The sequence below is a fragment of the Takifugu flavidus genome, chromosome 14, assembly GCF_003711565.1.
Source record: "Takifugu flavidus isolate HTHZ2018 chromosome 14, ASM371156v2, whole genome shotgun sequence".
NCBI classification, from domain to species: Eukaryota; Metazoa; Chordata; class Actinopteri; order Tetraodontiformes; family Tetraodontidae; genus Takifugu; species Takifugu flavidus.
Genome location: NC_079533.1, coordinates 5,735,010 through 5,752,524, shown reverse-complemented (window position 1 = coordinate 5,752,524; position 17,515 = coordinate 5,735,010). Strand labels below are relative to the sequence as shown.

The window sequence follows — 17,515 nt, the reverse complement described above, 5'->3', positions numbered from 1 at the left end:
GGCAGCAAGGATACGGAAACGAATTGAGTAGTCAGCGACAGAGCAGGGACAGAATCTGGGAGGACGCTTCGCTGCTCTGAACGGGATGATCAAAAACCCGTCTTAATTCGGCCGTAAAAACCGGAAAACTAGAGGACGCGGGGGTCTGGTTCTCCAACACGGCTGTGGCCCATTGCACCGCTCTCCCAGAGAGTAGGTTCACCATGAAGGCAATCTTTGCCCTGTCGCTGGGGTATGTGAGGGGTTGGAGGTCAAAAACCAGCGAGCACTGGAGCAAGAATGAGGCACAAGCACCTGCCTCTCCGGAATATCGCTCCGGGACAGGAACGTGGGGCTCCCGTGGTGCAGCAGTGACCAGCTGTGACGCGACTCTCGCCGCCTCCGCGGGGGTCGGAGGCGGGGCCAGCTCCGCTCGTCCCGAGGCAAGCAGGTTCGTCACGCTGGCGTTAAGAGTGACGGAGCTGGTCGTGTTGACCCAGCAACCTTCCCTGAGCCTCCAATGTACGGCGCACTGCGTCCTGATCCGCCGGATCCATGTTGGTTGGCGTGTAATGTTACGAGTGGTTGTATCAGGACCCGAAAGCAGGCAGGACACAGTGGCGTATTGTTCCGAGAAGCTTTATTAAAGTTTATAGAACTCAAAAAGAGACTGGGAACCTGACATCACCGTCACCTCTGCCACCTTTCTGGGGTTCATTATTCAACAGTGACAACTCTCTCCAGACCTAATGAAGATGCGCAACGTGTAGGAGTGGCCCACTCCCTCTTCCCAAAAACAGCTCCAGCATTTCCTGGGTTTTCCCAACTTAACCAGCAGTTCATCCAAGGATACAGCAGGGTGGTGGCTTTTCTTTTCAGTCTGATGTCTTCCCCTTAAGCCATTCAGCTGGTCTAATGAGGCCAAAGCAGCGTTGTCTCAGCTTAAGGCCTGATTCACCTATCTTGGTCCAGCCGTATCCCAGTTTATGGTGGAGATTGACGTTTCAGATGTTGGCATTGGTGCCATCTCCTCTCAGTAAGATCCCATGGATCCCATCCCAGCAAGTGCCTGTGCTCTTTTCCTGGGGCACTTCCAGTTCAGCCTACTGGCCTGGATCTCAGAATGTCAAGCCAAGCACCTTGTCCCACCAGTTTTCTCCTGATCCCTCCAACTAAGACCCTGGGCTCATCTTGCCCCCCTCCTGCACTGTGGGCACAGCTACCTGCTCCGTAGAGGAGGGAGTGCAGGAGGCACTGCGGTCTCATCCCAGCCGCTCAGGTACCCCACACAACTGGCTGTTCATCCTCAAGTCTGTCCGCTCTGCTGTGCTGCAATGGGGCCATTCATCTGTGCTCAGCTGTCACACTTACCACATCTGAAACCTCTATTTCCTCAAGCAATGATTCTGGTGGCCTTAAATGTCCCAAGACACTAAATCCTTTGTCGCTTCTTGCCCTGTATGTGCCCAAGGAAAGTCTTCTACCTGACCGCCAGCTGGACTTGTCAATCCATGCCCCATCCCAAGACGCCCCTGCTCACACATCGCAATAGATTATCGGCTTCCCCCATCTGCTGGACACACCAGCATCCTGACTGTGGTGGACTGGTTCTCGAAGGCAGTTCATTTCATCCCTCTCCCTAAGCTCTCCTCTGCTGCTGAGACCGAAAACCTCCTGGTCAAGCATGTCTTTTGCCTCCAAAGGACATCGTGTCTGACTGAAGGCCTCAATTCACATTTCAGGATTCTGACAGCCTTCTGAAATGTGTTGTAGGCTACAGTGAGCCTCTCCTTGGGATACCATCTTCAGTCGAATGGCCAAACTGAGAGAGCCAACCAGTCCTTGGAGAGTGCCTTGTGTTGTTTCTCAGCTTGTCATCAGACCTCCTGGAGTTCATTCCTGTCATAGGTGGAAAATGCACAAAATTCCCTTTTGTCTGCATCCGTCATGGCCTGTGTGTTTGGTGCATTTTGTTTTAGTTTTGTTTTCCTGGTTCTTTCACTAAGGGGTGTGATGGATTCACCTTGATACCATTCTCTGGTGACGTCACACCTGCAGTTGGTTATCAATCAACACTCTTCAAAAGCCACTGCCTCCCAATCACCAGCTTCTGATCATTTTTGTCTGCTTTGTGTTAAACGTGGGTCAATGGTATTTTCTCCTGTTGCGTACCTTCAAGTAACTTTTATCATGAACGATTTGCACTTCACGCACCCTTTCACCATGCGGTGCAGTTATTTGAGTTAATTAAAATCTTGTTGTGGTGAATTTTTTCTGATGGTAACCGAGATGTGTTGATGAGGAAGGAATCTTCACAGACACCGACTTGGTTTGAAGAGATATTTATTGGAGAGAAAAGTCAGGCATCAATTGGACCCTGCAGCTTGTCCGCGGGAGATCTCATGGTCCTGATGGTGAAAATCTCCTCCAGACTTATTCTAGTAGCGCTCTTTTATACCACCCAGTAAAACCATTCTTCTCTGATGGCTTCATAACACAGTCTAACCGACCAAATGATATAGAATCCAATTATTACTAAAAAGGAGGAAGGAGAAGGAAGGACAACGGCATCCATCATGAGCCTATGAAACTTAAAAGTCTCAGGCGACATTAAACACCTGTGAGATAACGCTAGATTGTCTGGCAAGCAAGTTGAGGCCTTGCAGATTTCTATGGCCTTCACAGAATGGATACATAGCTGAAAAACAAGTTGAATTCTTACAGAGTTGCAGAAAATAGATACATAGCTTCAGATACTACATTGTTTTAACACCATCAGTTGTTTGTCTGCTTACGGGTCCTGCCTGAATCGCATCCTAACAGCCTCTTTCAGCCTCTTCCTCCGTTACTCCCGCCAACCACCAAAGAGCTCCAGCCTGTCCTTATCAGCTGGGCTAGAAAGTCTAGTTGTCATCTAGGGATCTTCACCTCCAGATAGAATCATCCAAAGTGGCTCCACGGTTTATCGGACCGTTCAAATCAAATCAAATCAATCTTTATTTATATAGTGTCTTTTACAATCAAAATTGTTTCAAAGCGCTTTCCAGAATACAAGGGCCTAACCTCAGACAAGCAACAGTGGCAAGGAAAAACTCCCCTTTAACAGGAAGAAATGTTGAGCAGGACCAGGCTCATGTAGGGGGACCCTCCTGCTGATGGCCGGCTGGGTAGAGAGAGAGGAGAGGGGGGAGGACAGGTAGAGGATATAATGGAGAGGAGAGGAGAGGAGAGGAGAGGAGAGGAGAGGAGAGGAGAGGCACAGAGCACAGAGCACAGAAAGACACACAAAAATACACTATTTATGCAAGCCGCCGGCCAAGTGGGTCAGCGGGGCCGGAGGTCATCATGCAGCTCTGAAGGCGGAGATACCTGTAAATGAATACAGAAGGGAGGGGGGAAAGAAGCAGAAAAATTACACAAGAATCAGCATAATTAGTCTACTTGATGAGGAGGAGAGGAGAGGAGAGGAGAGGAGAGGAGAGGAGAGGAGAGGAGAGGAGAGGAGAGGAGAGAGAGGAGAAACCATGACCCAGTGGGGTGACAGAGGCCTGTCAAGTGATCATGTTTCTGGAGCCTTGGCCTATAACAGCATAGCTAAGATGTTAACCTAATGATTAGATGACCCCCTAAGTATGACAATTTGTCTGTCTATGATAGTAACTGGAACTACAGAATTAGTAACAATAAGCTTTTTCAAAAAGGTAGGTTTTAAGTCTGATCTTAAAAGTAGAGATGGAGTCAGCCTCCCGTACCTGGACAGGGAGCTGGTTCCATAGCAGGGGGGCCTTGTAGCTAAATGCTTGGTCCCCCATTCTACTCCTAGAGACTCTGGGAACCATAAGTAGACCAGCATTCTGAGAGCGGAGCGGTCTATTGGGCTGGTAAGGTGTCATTAGCTCCTCCAGGTAGGCTTGAGCTAGGCCTCTGAGGACCTTGGAGTCAAAAGAATGGTTTTAAAAATTATTCTAAATTCGTTCGAAGAGGACCGGATCATGAACCCATCTGCTGTGCACCTCAAGTTGTCTTCTTCCCTCAAGGTGCATCCAATATTCTATTTGTTTCTTTTAAAGCTGGTTTCAGAATTGGACATGGTCCCACCAGTGTCATATTGTTTCCTCTTTGACATTGTTAACCCCAGCATTCTAGGCTCCAACTTTTGTCTCTTTTCCTTAGGTTATCACATTTTACCTCTCCGAAGAGTACCGCAGATTTCTGTCTGCTTCGCACACTGGTGTAAATATTGTGTAAATAAACCATTTTTCACTGTAAGCTGTTTCACCTGTCTGCATTCTTGGATTCCACCTTGAATTTTGGCTTGAAGCCGTAACAGAAAGTGATTAGTTCTACTATTAGTCCACACCCGATCAGTAGTAATGCATATAAATTATCCACATTAATTAAAGTTTTTCACAACTCTCAGAACGATGGATGCATTTAATTACAGAAAAGTCAAAATGCACCAATAAAAAAATATGTGAAGTCAATCAAAACGGGGCCAAAAACTGAGACGATAACCTGAAAATGTGTGGATGGACTAATGGAATAAGAATAAAAAAGCAACTCTAATGAGCAGAAACCTCAGGAACCAGAAATAACTTGACAGTAAATATACAATAAATGTTTGCCTTCCACTCTTCCACACTGCATTAACGTTAATGCAGCAGTTCTATTTTAGTGTTCAACGTCTGATATTACATAGAAAACTGCACATATTTCTTTTCTCTATCACTTCTGCACAATCAGTTCAAAAGTTCATCTTTCAAAGGGGAATTAACAGAAAGTGTCTCAGGAAGTGTTGAGAAACATATTTGTAGGTCATTTCCATCCACTCTCACAAATATGCATATTGTAAATGGAAAGACCTCAAGTCACAGGTATGTGGTCAATACATGAATTACATCTGATAAAATATAATTTTCCATTAATTACAGTTTATCTAAAAAAATAATTATTGTTTAAGATGTTTAAAAACAGAACACATTAATATGATGACATAATTTTTCTGGCTTGAAACAATTTATAAAGGTATTTTTGGATTTCTTTAGATTGAATTCCATAAATGATGGGGTTCATGCTGCCAGGAATTGTGTGAAAAAGAATGGCACAGATTTTTCTATAGTCTGAGTACTGAGGGAAACGATGCAGGGCGATGATAAGAATTCCACTTGCGGACATGATGAGATACATGACAAGATGAGTACTGCAGGTCTTCAAGGCTTTGCTGTTCACAGACTTGTTGTTGCTGGTCACACAGACAATGGTGATCTTAGTGTAGGTCACAACGATGCTGCCGATCGAAGCTATGAACAGGACAACGGTGAACATAAGACCGTAGATGTTGTTGATCACCACACTGTCGCAGGACAGTTTGAAGAGAGACGCATTGTCACAGAATGTGTTTGCGATGACAGTCCTGCATCGGTTCAGCCGTATAGTCAGACCCAGCAGAATCCCCACCAGAACAAAGGCCACTGCCCAGGCAGAAACCGTCAGCTTGATCACCATCTTGTGGTTCATGATGGCAGCGTAGCGCAGAGGGTTACAGATGGCCACATATCTGTCAAACGCCATTATCATGAGGACGGTGTGAGACGTGGTCCCAAACATATGTGTGGTGAAGGCTTGAACCACACACTCATAATAAGTGATGAGGCGTTCAGAGGGAGGATGCAACAAGTCCATCAGCAAACGTGGAATCAGGATAGAGTTTCCCAGAACATCATTAAAGGGCAGGTTGCAAAACAGAAGATACATGGGCTGATGAAGACTGCTGTCAATGAAGATAAGGGCAACTATACCAATGTTGGACAACATAATAAATATGTAAGAGACTAAGAAAAAGAAGAAGACAGGATACACAGAAGATTCTGTGACCTTTAATCCCTCCAGCTGAAGGGTAAAGCTATTGAAGGTGTAGTTTTCCATCAGCCTGAAACAAGAGAAGCAAAAGGTCAATATACAAAAACAATCTGTAGACAGTTTTCCCCCTGAAAAACTTAAGTAGGCATTAACAATGCTTTATTATCAGGCTTAAATTTAAGGTGGGAATTTACCTTTTATTTTCTGATATCTTGCAGCACCTGCTGCAGCAACAGCATCAACAAAACAACCCAGCCTATATAGTCATGGATGACATCATGTTCTGCTGGAGGCGGTCATCACAGGGACAATCAACAAATAAGAACGTTTTCTGCTAATAAGGCATCTGCCTGAAGGGTTGGACGAAACTTTTATTGTTTTCCAAATACTTCTCCTTAGTAGATGTTAAAGATCCTTCGGTCAGGGTCAAAAATATTTCTATATGTCTGCCCTTATTGTTCGCTCTCTTTATCTACATAGTCAAAATTTCACAGCTGATTTCACAGGTTTGGCACAACTACTGCTAAAATACTGTCCAATTGTAGATTGCTCCTACAGTAGATTCGGGGAAACCATTAAAGACTGATCTGCTGACCTGAGTGCTTGAGATGGAGCGTAGGACTGGAGAAGATCAGTCAGGTAGATTGGGGCAAGACCATGAAGATATTTAAAAACAAATAAAATTTTAAAATCAATTTGAAAGTGAACAGAAAACCAATGCAGTGACACTAAAACACTAAAGCTGCACTTTAGATCATTCTGGCTAAGGCCTACATAGAGGGCATTGCATTTCTGCTTCATTTGACAGTTGTTTGAGTGGCATGCGTGGAGAAGGAAGTTGAAAAGAATATAGTCGCTTGCACAGTGTGCACACAAAGCCAAACTTCAAGCCAGGTCTACGTTTAATGGACGTCTACCGAGCCCCCACTGGCACTGCTCACGTGTTTCACTGGACTTGTTCATGTGGCAGCCAGAACCCTTGGGTAACACCATCATGTTAGCAGTTTATCAGCCATGTGTTTTCAGCTTTTGGACAGAATTGTGAGCCACTCCCCCACCACTTGGACTACAACAGGCAGTGAAAGAGAGGCTCAACCAAGAGTTGGAGGTAGAGATGCAGGGCCTGGTCATCCAAAATCCATTCTTCTGAAGCCAACGGGAGATATGGGGAATAGTCTCAGAACAACCAGTTGACTCCAGCTACACATCTGTACATTTTACGTGTGTTTATGCTACCGAATGTGCTGGTTCCAAGACTTGCAGAAAGAGGAGCTTCTCTCTGTGGCCAACGCTACGGTCTGCTGATGTCACAAGATTTGTGTAGTGATGTACCAGATCTGCTGATCACCTGCCATGCCCCTGGTGAAGCATGCAGAACTGGACTGAAGGTTTGTCTGAAAATCTCACCTGGATCTCCAGCTCCATGTTGCATCATGGAAACTGCCTCCCAGGTTTGTAGGTCCATTCCTCAGTTCTAAATTAATCATTCCACATTTCCAATCTCATGTGGTGTACTGAGAGCTCCTTGGTACCTGCTGTGAGGCCTACTCTACCTCTGTGCATGATCAACGATTAACAGTTTAATGTCAACTGGCTGTGAGGAAGAGAGGTTGTGGAAAACACAGATCAAGGATTTAAACAGGGTAAATCACAAATTGTCCCAAGCAGAGGGAACTGTTATTTGCACATTAGGTGTAAGTTTGGTTTGTACATTCTTTGTTTTATATAGGGACTCTTGCTGTCTTCTTGGGTCGCTTCAGATTTTCCCTCACTTACCGTCCAGGCTCCCGCAACGCTAGGCCAGATGCTCTGTCCCCCTGTTTTCACCCGATCCCTCCCACTCTGAGCCTAGCTCCATTCTGTTGCCATCCTGCATCGGGGGAGCTGCCTCCTGGCAAGTGGAGAGGAGGGTCCTGGAGGCCCAATGGACCACGCCAGATCTGTGTAATGGCCCCCCCAACCGCCTCTTTGTTCCAGACATGGTCCGGTCTGAGGTCCTGCAGTGGGGGCATTCTTCCAGACTTACCTGCTACCCCAGGCTCTCTTGGACTCTGCACTTCCTTAGGCAACGCTTCTAGTGGCCTTCCATGGCTCGAGATGCCAAGGCCTTCATAGCAGCTAGTCCAGTTTGTGCCTCCCACCGACCACCTGCTGGCCTTATCAATCCGCTAGACATCCCTCTGCACCCCTGGTCACACATCACAGTGAACTTTGTCACCGGTTTTCCCCATTGGACGGGAATAATGCCATCCTCACTGTGGTTGATCGTTTTTCTAAGGCTGCCCACTTCATTCCTCTCACAAAGCTCCCTTCCGCTGCAGAGATTGGGGATCCCCTGGTCCGACATATTTTCCATCTCCACAGTTTCCCAAAGGATATTGTGTCAGACCGACGACCCCAATTTACATCCCAAGTCTAAAGAACTTTCTATGCACCGCTGGGAGCCTTGGTGAGCCTCTCATCCAGGTATCATCCGCAGTCCAATGGTCAAGCGGAGAGGACCAACCAGAATTTGGAGAGTGCCCTCAGGTGTGTGGTTGCCCAAAATCCTGCCTCCTGGAGTTCATTTCTACCCTGGGTGGAGTATGCCCATAACTCACTGGTCTCTGCTGCCACTGGATTGTTGCCTTCATGGCTTCCATGGGATACCAAACACCATTGTTTGAATTCCAGGAGGATGAAGTGGCCATGCCCTCTGTCCGGGCCACCCCGCGTAGTTGCAGAAGTGTGTGGAGGCAGGTCCATTTTGCCCTTCTGCGGACTTCCCTACAGACTCAGAGGAATGCCAACCACCACTGTGTTCCAGCCCCCGCCTACCAACTGGGCCAGAAGGTCTGGCTCTCTACAAGAGATCTTCCCCTACATGTGGATTCCCAGAAACTGGCTCCTCGTTTCGTGGGACCATTTGTGATCAACCACATTGTCAACCCCTCCTTAGTTCATCTCAGGTTGCCTCCTTCACTTGGGCTTCATCCCACTTTTCATGTCTCTCAGATTAAGATGTTCTCTGAGTCAGATCTGGTCCCTCTAGCTGAGGTCCCCCCATGTTATCGATGGTCCAGCGCATTCTGGATGTCCGTCGGCAGGGACATGGTCTCCAGTTCTTGGTCGATTGGGGGGGATACGGTCTTGAGGAAAAGTCTTGGGTTCATCGGTGCCACATCCTGGATAGCAGCCTCCTGCGTGACCTTTACTGGGACCATCCCCAGAAGTGTGGTAGAGGTCCAGGAGGCGCCCGTTGAGGGGGAGGTACTGTCATGGCCTGCGTATTGGCGCCTTTTGCTTGTGTTTTGTGTTCCTGGTTTTCTCACTAGGGGGCGTGATGGATTCACATGGGTACCTTTCGCTGGTGACCGTCAAACCCGCAGCTGGTCACCAATCAACAGTCTTCAAAAGCTGCTGCCAATCACCAGCTTCTTGTGTTCCATTCCGTCAAGTAACTTTTCTAGGTTTTTCTGACGTCTTTTCTTAGGTCACCACACGCACTTCTTTTGGAGGAACGATCTGCACTCCGCACCTTTTCACTTGAGTTAATTAAGATCTTGTTTTCACACCGTCAGCTCTTGTTTGTTTGCTTACGGGTCCTGCCTGAATCGCGTCCTAACACTTGCCTTCATTTGTAAAGGTATTTTTTTCTTATATTTTATTGATATTGTAAGGTTTTCTTTCTTTTTCCTGTTTCATTTTGAAGCACCTCCTGTTTTATAAAGTCTCATACCAGGTCTCTGTCATTTTCATGTCAAAAAATAAATTAGAGTTTTTTCCTGTTTATCGATTTTTGTGAGTTGTTCTTCCTGGATCATGAACAATGTATTTTGCCAATTTTTAAAATCAAATAATTTGTCAGTTGCAAGATATAATTGCGTATGCAATGTGAAAATAGAATTCTCTTCCACTAGGCGAGCATAAAACTGCAACCCCTGACATCATTCCCAGGGATGCTGTACTGACTCAACGTTATCCAACACTTCTGAGCATTTTAAAAAGGAAATAGTGAAGTGTCCAGAATATTGTTGTCTTAACGGGGGTGGTGCAGTTCAGAACTAACAATCCTTGGTGGGTTCGTCAAGACTTTATTCTTTATTGAACAAAATAAATTCTATGCAGAAACATTATCACATGTGGAAAATGTCATCATCTTGAAAAAAAAAAAAAAAAACGTGTTATTGATAACTTAATTATTAACAACATTCTAAAGGCCTTTGTACTGTGGTTAAACATACAATTATAAGCGTGTTTCAGCAAACAGTAAAGGGTAAAAATACAATATTGCAAAGCTGAGTGATAATGATTATAAATTATACAATAATATTCAGGCTTGTAATTACATGCAAAGTGCAAAACCTTAGCATCTTAGCAGCTAATGTACCAAAGGCGCAACTAAATAAATTATTTTGTCTGCAAAACCTTTTGGTGAAAAAACTGTCTCAGAAGGAACTTTTGAATTTCTTTAGACTGAACTCCATATATTATGGGGTTCAGGCTGCCAGGAATGATGTGAAACAGAATGGCACAGATTTTTCTATAGTCTGAGTACTGAGGGACGCGATGCAGGGCGATGACAAGAATTCCACTTGCGAACATGATGAGATACATGAGAAGATGAGTGCTGCAGGTCTTCAAGGCTTTGCCGTTCACAGACTTGTTGTTGCTGGTCACACAGACGATGGTGATCTTAGTGTAGGTCACAACGATGCTGCCGATCGAAGCTATGAACAGGACAACAGTGAATGTGAGGCCGTAGATGTTGTTGATCACCACACTGTCGCAGGACAGTTTGAACAGAGACGCATTGTCACAGTAAGGGTTTGTGATGAGAGTCCTGCATCGGTTCAGCCGTATGGTCAGACCCAGCAGAATCCCCACCAGAACAAAGGCCACTGCCCAGGCTGAAATCGTCAGCTTGATCACCATCCTGTGGTTCATGATGGCAGCGTAGCGCAGAGGGTTACAGATGGCCACATATCTGTCAAACGCCATAATTATGAGGACCGTGTGAGACGTGGTCCCGAACATATGTGTGGTGAAGGCCTGGGCCACACACTCATAATAAGTGATGAGGCGTTCAGAGGGAGGACGCAATAAGTCCATCAGCAAATGTGGAATCAAGATAGAGTTTCCCAGAACATCATTAAAGGGCAGGTTGCAAAACAGAAGATACATTGGCTGATGTAGACTGCTGTCAATGAAGATGAGGGCAACGATAGCAATGTTGGCCACAATAATAAATATGTAAGAGACTAAGAAAAAGAAGAAAACGGGATACACAGAAACTTCTGTGACCTTTAAACCCTCTAGCTGAAGGGTGAAGCTGTTGAAGGTGTAGTTGTCCATCAGCCTGAAACCAGAGAAGCAAAAGTTCATATGAAAAAAACAATCTGTACCATCAGACAGTTTTTTCCAAAAAAAAAAACTTAAACATTAACAGTGCTTTACTATCAGGCTTAAATTTAAGGTGGATATTGACCTTTTATTTTCTGATATCTTGCAGTACCTGCTGCAGCAATATATCCACCAGCATCTTCAAGATAACCTCAGCCTATATAGTTGTGGGTGACATCATGTTCTACTGGAGGTGGTCATCACAGGGACAATCAACAAATAGGAACTTTCTCTGCTAATAAGACATCTGCCAGCAGAGTTGGACTCAAGTTTTAATGTTTGTTAAATAACTCTCTTCAGTAGATGTTAAAGATCCTTGGGTCAGTGTCAAAATTAGCAATCAGCAAAGAGAACTGTACTGAAGTTTTTCTGAAAATCTCATCAGGATCTCCCAATCTATGTTGCATCATGGAAACTGCCTCCCAGGTTCGTAAGGTCCATTCCCCAGTTCTATATTAATCAATCCACATTTCCAATCTCATGTGGTGTACTGAGAGCTCCTTGGTACCTGCTGTGAGGCCTACTCTACCTCTGTGCATTATCAACGGTTGACAGTTTAATGAGAGGCTGTGGAAAACATGGATCAAGGATTTAAGCAGGGTATATCCCGAGTTGTCTGAAGCAGAGCGAAATTGCTATTTGCACATTAGGTGTTAAGTTTGGTTTGTATATTCTTTGTTTCATTTAAGCACTCTTGCCTTCATTTGTAAAGGTATTGCTTTCTTGGATTTTATTGCATTGTTGGGTCTTCTTATTTTTTCCTGTTTTACTTTGAAGCACCTCCTGTTATGTTAAGTCTCCCTTTCATTCCAGGTCTCTGCCATTTTCTTGTCAAACAAAAAAGTCATCCACAACTTCTGAGCATTTTAAAAAGGAAATACTGAAGTGTACAGAATATTGATGTCTTAACGGGGGTGGTGCAGTTCAGAACTAACAATCCTTGGTGGGTTCGTCAAGACTTTATTTTTATTGGACAAAATAAATTCTATGCAGAAACATTATCACATGTGGAAAATGTCATCATCTTGAAAAAAAATTATGTGTTATTAATAACAACATTCTAAAGACCTTTGTACTGTGGTTAAACATACAATTATAAGCGTGTTTCAGCAAACAGTAAAGGGTAAAAATACAATATTGCAAAGCTGAGTGATAATTATTATAAATTATACAATAATATTCAGGCTTGTAATTACATGCAAAGTGCAAAACCTTAGCATCTTAGCAGCTAATGTACCAAAGGCGCAACTAAATAAATTATTTTGACTGCAAATCCTTTTGGTGAAAAAAGTGTCTCAGAAGGAACTTTTGAATTTCTTTAGACTGAACTCCATATATTATGGGGTTCAGGCTGCCAGGAATGATGTGAAACAGAATGGCACAGATTTTTCTATAGTCTGAATACTGAGGGAAGCGATGCAGGGCGATGGCGAGCATCCCACAGAACATCAGAATGAGGTAAGTGAGAAGATGAGTGCTGCAGGTCTTCAAGGCTTTGCTGTTCACAGACTTGTTGTTGCTGGTCACACAGACAATGGTGATCTTAGTGTAGGTCACAACGATGCTGCCGATCGAAGCTATGAACAGGACAACAGTGAACATGAGACCGTAGATGTTGTTGATCACCACACTGTCGCAGGACAGTTTGAACAGAGACGCATTGTCACAGTAAGGGTTTGCGATGAGAGTCCTGCATCGGTTCAGCCGTATGGTCAGACCTAGCAGAATCCCCACCAGAACAAAGGCCACTGCCCAGGCAGAAACCGTCAGCTTGATCACCATTCTGTGGCTCATGATGACAGTGTAACGCAGAGGGTTACAGATGGCTACGTATCTGTCAAACGCCATAATCATGAGGATGGTGTGAGATGTGGTCCCAAACATATGTGAGGTGAAGGCTTGGGCCACACACTCATAATAAGTGATGAGGCGTTCAGAGGGAGGATTCAACAAGTCCACCAGCAAACGTGGAATCAGGATGGAGTTTCCCAGAACATCATTAAAGGGCAGGTTGCAGAACAGAAGATACATGGGCTGATGAAGACTGCTGTCAATGAAGATGAGAGCAATGATAGCAATGTTGGACAACATAATAAATACGTAAGAGACTAAGAAAAAGAAAAAGACAGGATACATAGAAACTTCTGTGACCTTAAATCCCTCCAGCTGAAGGGTGAAACTGTTAAAGGTGTAGTTTTCCATCAACCTGAAACAAGATAAGCAGGGGACACATAAGTCACATTTTCCAATGAAATAAATATACCAAATTGTTTAGAAAGATCTACAAAAATGTTTCTGGTACAGTTTAAGATAGATAGCAGTAAAACATCTTATATCCTACTGTCTATGCTGCAGTCATAGAGCCACCAGCAAACAATCCTCAAGACGAACTAAACCTTTATATCTATGGATGACATCATTTCAGCTCCTGATGATGGCTATCACAGGAACCATCAACAAATCAGCAGATTTGGCTGTTTCAGCAGGATTGAGCTGAACTTTATGAAGTTTGATTGGCTGACTGTACTGACATGCTTAATTTTTAAAATCACATTTTTTGTGTAACTTTACAAAAACAAGGACTGGTTTTAATTTTGGAATTCAAACTGCTAATCATATAGTATCTGATTATGTTAGGATTAAATATCCTTATCCCTAATAAGATTGAACATAATGTTCATCGTGTTCATTAAATAACTCTTGTTTAGCCTCAGGGTTCGGGTTTGGGTTAGGGTTAGGAGTTAGGCTGACTCTTGATATTCAGAAGCTGCATTTAAATGTAGGGCAGCTGGTTACTGCAATTAATTTTAGCCAACTTGACAATTATGCACTTTAGGAGAGAGACACAAACGTAAAGAGACTATTGTTTTAGTATACAGTAACACCCAATATGCCCTTAAGAAAAACATTTCTTCCGTCTGTGGCCTGGTGAGACTTGCTGACGGGCCTGAGAAACCTTCACATACTGACAATCTACACAGAAACCTCTTAAGCGAAAGCAATGTTTACAGAAGGCCATCAGTGGCCAAAGGTGTGATAGACTGCGTTTTTAAGTAAGTAAAAGCTTGTTCCTCAGGCTGGACGCACTACTGAGATGCTTGGTGCAGTCATAGAGATGACTGATAAATTAATTTACAATCAACTACACTTTAGAATTCACAAGTTAGAATTAATCAAATTATAGTACTTGGATTCATCTGTAATGAATCCAGGTGCATCTATCCATATCTATCTACATCTATGCCCAAGGCCCAGTAAATTTGCCAAACCACAAACAACATTGTCAGTTTCTGGCTTATACCTGACACACAAAAACCATGGTTTAAAAGAGCCACTGTTATGCTTATTATAATTAGGCAGAGATTGATCCCCAAAATGCAGAAAATGGGGTGATATCCAAAGGACAAGCTGACGTGTGGCCCCCCAAGGCCTTAGGGAAAGCCTTATAGACATGGGAGGTTAACTGGGGACTTCTGATAGATACCAGATCAGCGGGAATACCGTGTACTCCAGAATGTAATTAACCAGAATGTTGGCAGAGAGAATCGTTTGGGAAAGGCTAAAAAGTAAGCAGCTTTAGAGAAACATCCACAACTATCAAAATGACAGCAAAAATGGCCATGCCAATAATAAGTCCAAGACAATATGGAACCAGCATCTGCCTAGGATGGGTAGCAGTTGCAGTAGTCCTGATGACGAATACTGTCCAACTGTAGAATGTACAAGCCACCACAAACCCCCGAGTGTCTTTGTCCAGAATTGACTACCAAAAGTAGCAATGGAGGAGGGACATGGTCCTTTTCATCACAAGGTGCCAGGCCTACTGGCAGAAGTGTCCCCTCTGCAAAGCAGGGAATGGATGGAATCAGGGTCAAACAGACAGTTATGTGGGCCAGTTATTGGATGTCACTGGGCTTCCTTCATGGTACTTTCCACCTCCCAAGTCAGCATGCCCACCACTTACTCAGTGGACAATATCGCCTCCGGGGAAATAGAACTGTGGCCCGACACAAACAAATAGCACTGGGCTTAGGGATCATGGGAACCTGGACGGCAATTGATAGTGGAATCAAACCTACAGGAGAAGAATGCACAAGAAAGGAGTCGATTCTCAGTTCTGGGACAGAATTGCACCCACCCCAACATCAGAGGCATCCATCTCCACCATGAAATCCCTGCTGGGATCAGGCGTAACTTTGATTAGTCCAGAGGAAAACAGGTTAAGCTTCACAAAACCCTTGTTTCTGGTAACCCACTAAAAGGTCAGGGACTTTTCTTGACTAAATGACTCCATAACTGCTGAGGCACTCTTGAGAGGTGAGGGTGCGCTGGCAAGAGGTTTGGGGGAACAGAACCACTGCTAGGAAAAAGGGGAAACTTAAGATAGAAAGAGAGACCATGTGTGCCCCAAGGCATTGCCTTTCCTTGACTTCAGTCTGGGGATCAATCTGGGGATTATGGAAATGCAGCAATTGATAGCCCAAAACCAGTGGAATCTTATGGGCTGCTAATGGAAGTGATCATTGTGCTCTCCAGGTAATAGCTACTAAGTTCTCCAATTAGTAGCCCATATTGCTTCAGTCCAGTCTTGCAGAATGACCTGAAATCGTTGGTCTCTGGTCCAGCATCACTAGAAGAACAAGAGCTGGACAAACAGAAAGCGAACAGTGGGTGAGAATCTTCTGCTGTATAAGCTCCAAAAACTTTGCATATTGAGGTCAGTGATTATACTGATTGGCAGTTCATTGACAATGATAGGTCCAGCTGAACAGCTATGATCCGACTGCAGTACAAACGTCATGGGAGCTTCCATGGAGCTTGGTATGAGCAGAGACCAACTGGATCCTATTATGCAGTGATACCTAAACAACCAAGGATGTTCTTGGAAGTTTGACTTGCGATGTTTTGTGTACCTTGATGACAGAAGTGGTCGCCAATATGATTGCAAGACCACTAACTTTATGGGTAAAGACCTCACTAAATAATGCAGACAAGTACAGGCTCTGGCTAACAGATGTTTAGAATCAGGAGTATAAAAGCAATGTAGAAGACAGTTCCTCTTAAAACCTACTAGAAGAGGTTCTTCTCAGAGATAATCAATCCATGTGCAACAAAGCAGTGGTCCTAAAGACAATACCAGGTGACCGATGCAGGAGAAAGGTGAAGTTAAAGAGCGCAGGTCAAGGTCACACTAGGAAGTTCCTGAGACCCATCTCAGTAGTCTCAGTGATTGTTATTGACGTTCTTAGCTGTGTAGTGATCTCACAGAGGTCAGCCAGGGTTTATGTGCGCATGTGTGTGTGTGTGCGTGTGTGTGTGTACGTGTGTGCGTGCGCGTATGTGTTAATTTTAAAAAGCTTTTATTTTTCTCTTTTTTGTGTTTGCTATGAAGAGTTTTTTTCACTTCTTGTTCGTTATCTGACGTGAAGCATGTGTGTTGAATGCCGAGTCATCTCCCACTGTAAATGTTCCTGAAGTAGGTTTGTAAGTTGATTAATTAAATACTTATTCTGAATTAATAGTGTGAAGGGATACTCATTTGTTTATGTTTATTAATATGTTGTGTCTGTATTCTTATTCCTATCATCTTTTTCACAAATAAATCTGATCACACCATCTCTAATGTTGAGGCCTTGAATTGTCAGTAAACATGACATAAACTTTTTAATCTAGCCTTTTAGACACTAAAGAAAAGTAAAGTTTTGGCCAAAAAAAGTTTTTTCTTTTTTCAATGTTCCATATCAAAGTTGTCTCTGATTTGAAAGTGACAGACAGGTCAAATTAAAAGTCCCCAGGTGAAACCATGGGTTTGGACTGAGCAGCCTCCTGTGCTTACCATTGTAAATATGACTTAATAGTTTCACCACCTGTTTGTTTGTCTGTTGTTACAGCAACATTTATTAACGAGTACCAGCGGACAACAGGACTCTTCAGGGAAGTCCCAGCAAATCTCAACTCCCAGTTCAACAAGCCCCATTTTGGAAAGGAAACTATGTCATAAGATATTAAACAGCTGCCACCACAGCTCTGTTTCCCTGAGGGTTTTACAAACAAACAACCTCTGAACTTTATTGTTACCTTTTATGTGGACATCATTGTTGAAAAATTTGCACTTGGTTGTTTATTCTTCCCACAAACTTTGTAAAATTAAGATAATGTATTCATATAGCTTCTGTCACAATCAAAATTGTCTCTATGCCCTTTACAGAATCCCAGGGCCTGACCTGCAACAAGCAACAGAGGCAAGGAAAAACTTTGCGTTATCAGGAAAAAACCTTGAGCAGGACCAGGATCG

General features: G+C 43.9%; 3 protein-coding genes across 3 annotated transcripts; all 3 read right to left on the bottom strand.

Annotated features, from left to right (window-relative positions):
* Positions 1-4,959: 4,959 nt before the first annotated feature.
* Positions 4,960-6,417, bottom strand: LOC130537440 (olfactory receptor 52N4-like). The gene has a single exon (XM_057054275.1). It carries the CDS (start codon positions 5,902-5,904, stop codon positions 4,960-4,962), a length of 945 nt encoding a protein of 314 aa, XP_056910255.1. The 5' UTR covers positions 5,905-6,417.
* A 3,485-nt stretch (positions 6,418-9,902) lies between these two features.
* LOC130537413 (olfactory receptor 187-like) lies at positions 9,903-11,202 on the bottom strand. Its single transcript, XM_057054230.1, has one exon. The coding sequence runs from the start codon at positions 11,200-11,202 to the stop codon at positions 10,228-10,230; it is 975 nt and encodes a 324-aa protein (XP_056910210.1). The 3' UTR covers positions 9,903-10,227.
* Positions 11,203-11,811: 609 nt separating this feature from the next.
* LOC130537424 (olfactory receptor 187-like) lies at positions 11,812-13,431 on the bottom strand. The gene has a single exon (XM_057054255.1). It carries the CDS (start codon positions 13,420-13,422, stop codon positions 12,478-12,480), a length of 945 nt encoding a protein of 314 aa, XP_056910235.1. The 5' UTR covers positions 13,423-13,431; the 3' UTR covers positions 11,812-12,477.
* Between the last annotated feature and the right edge of the window lie 4,084 nt (positions 13,432-17,515).

Coding starts and splice junctions, on each gene's coding strand:
- LOC130537413 (XM_057054230.1), bottom strand. CDS start 11,202: ATGAACTTTTGCTTCTCTGGTTTCAGGCTGATGGACAACTACACCTTC.
- LOC130537424 (XM_057054255.1), bottom strand. CDS start 13,422: ATGGAAAACTACACCTTTAACAGTTTCACCCTTCAGCTGGAGGGATTT.
- LOC130537440 (XM_057054275.1), bottom strand. CDS start 5,904: ATGGAAAACTACACCTTCAATAGCTTTACCCTTCAGCTGGAGGGATTA.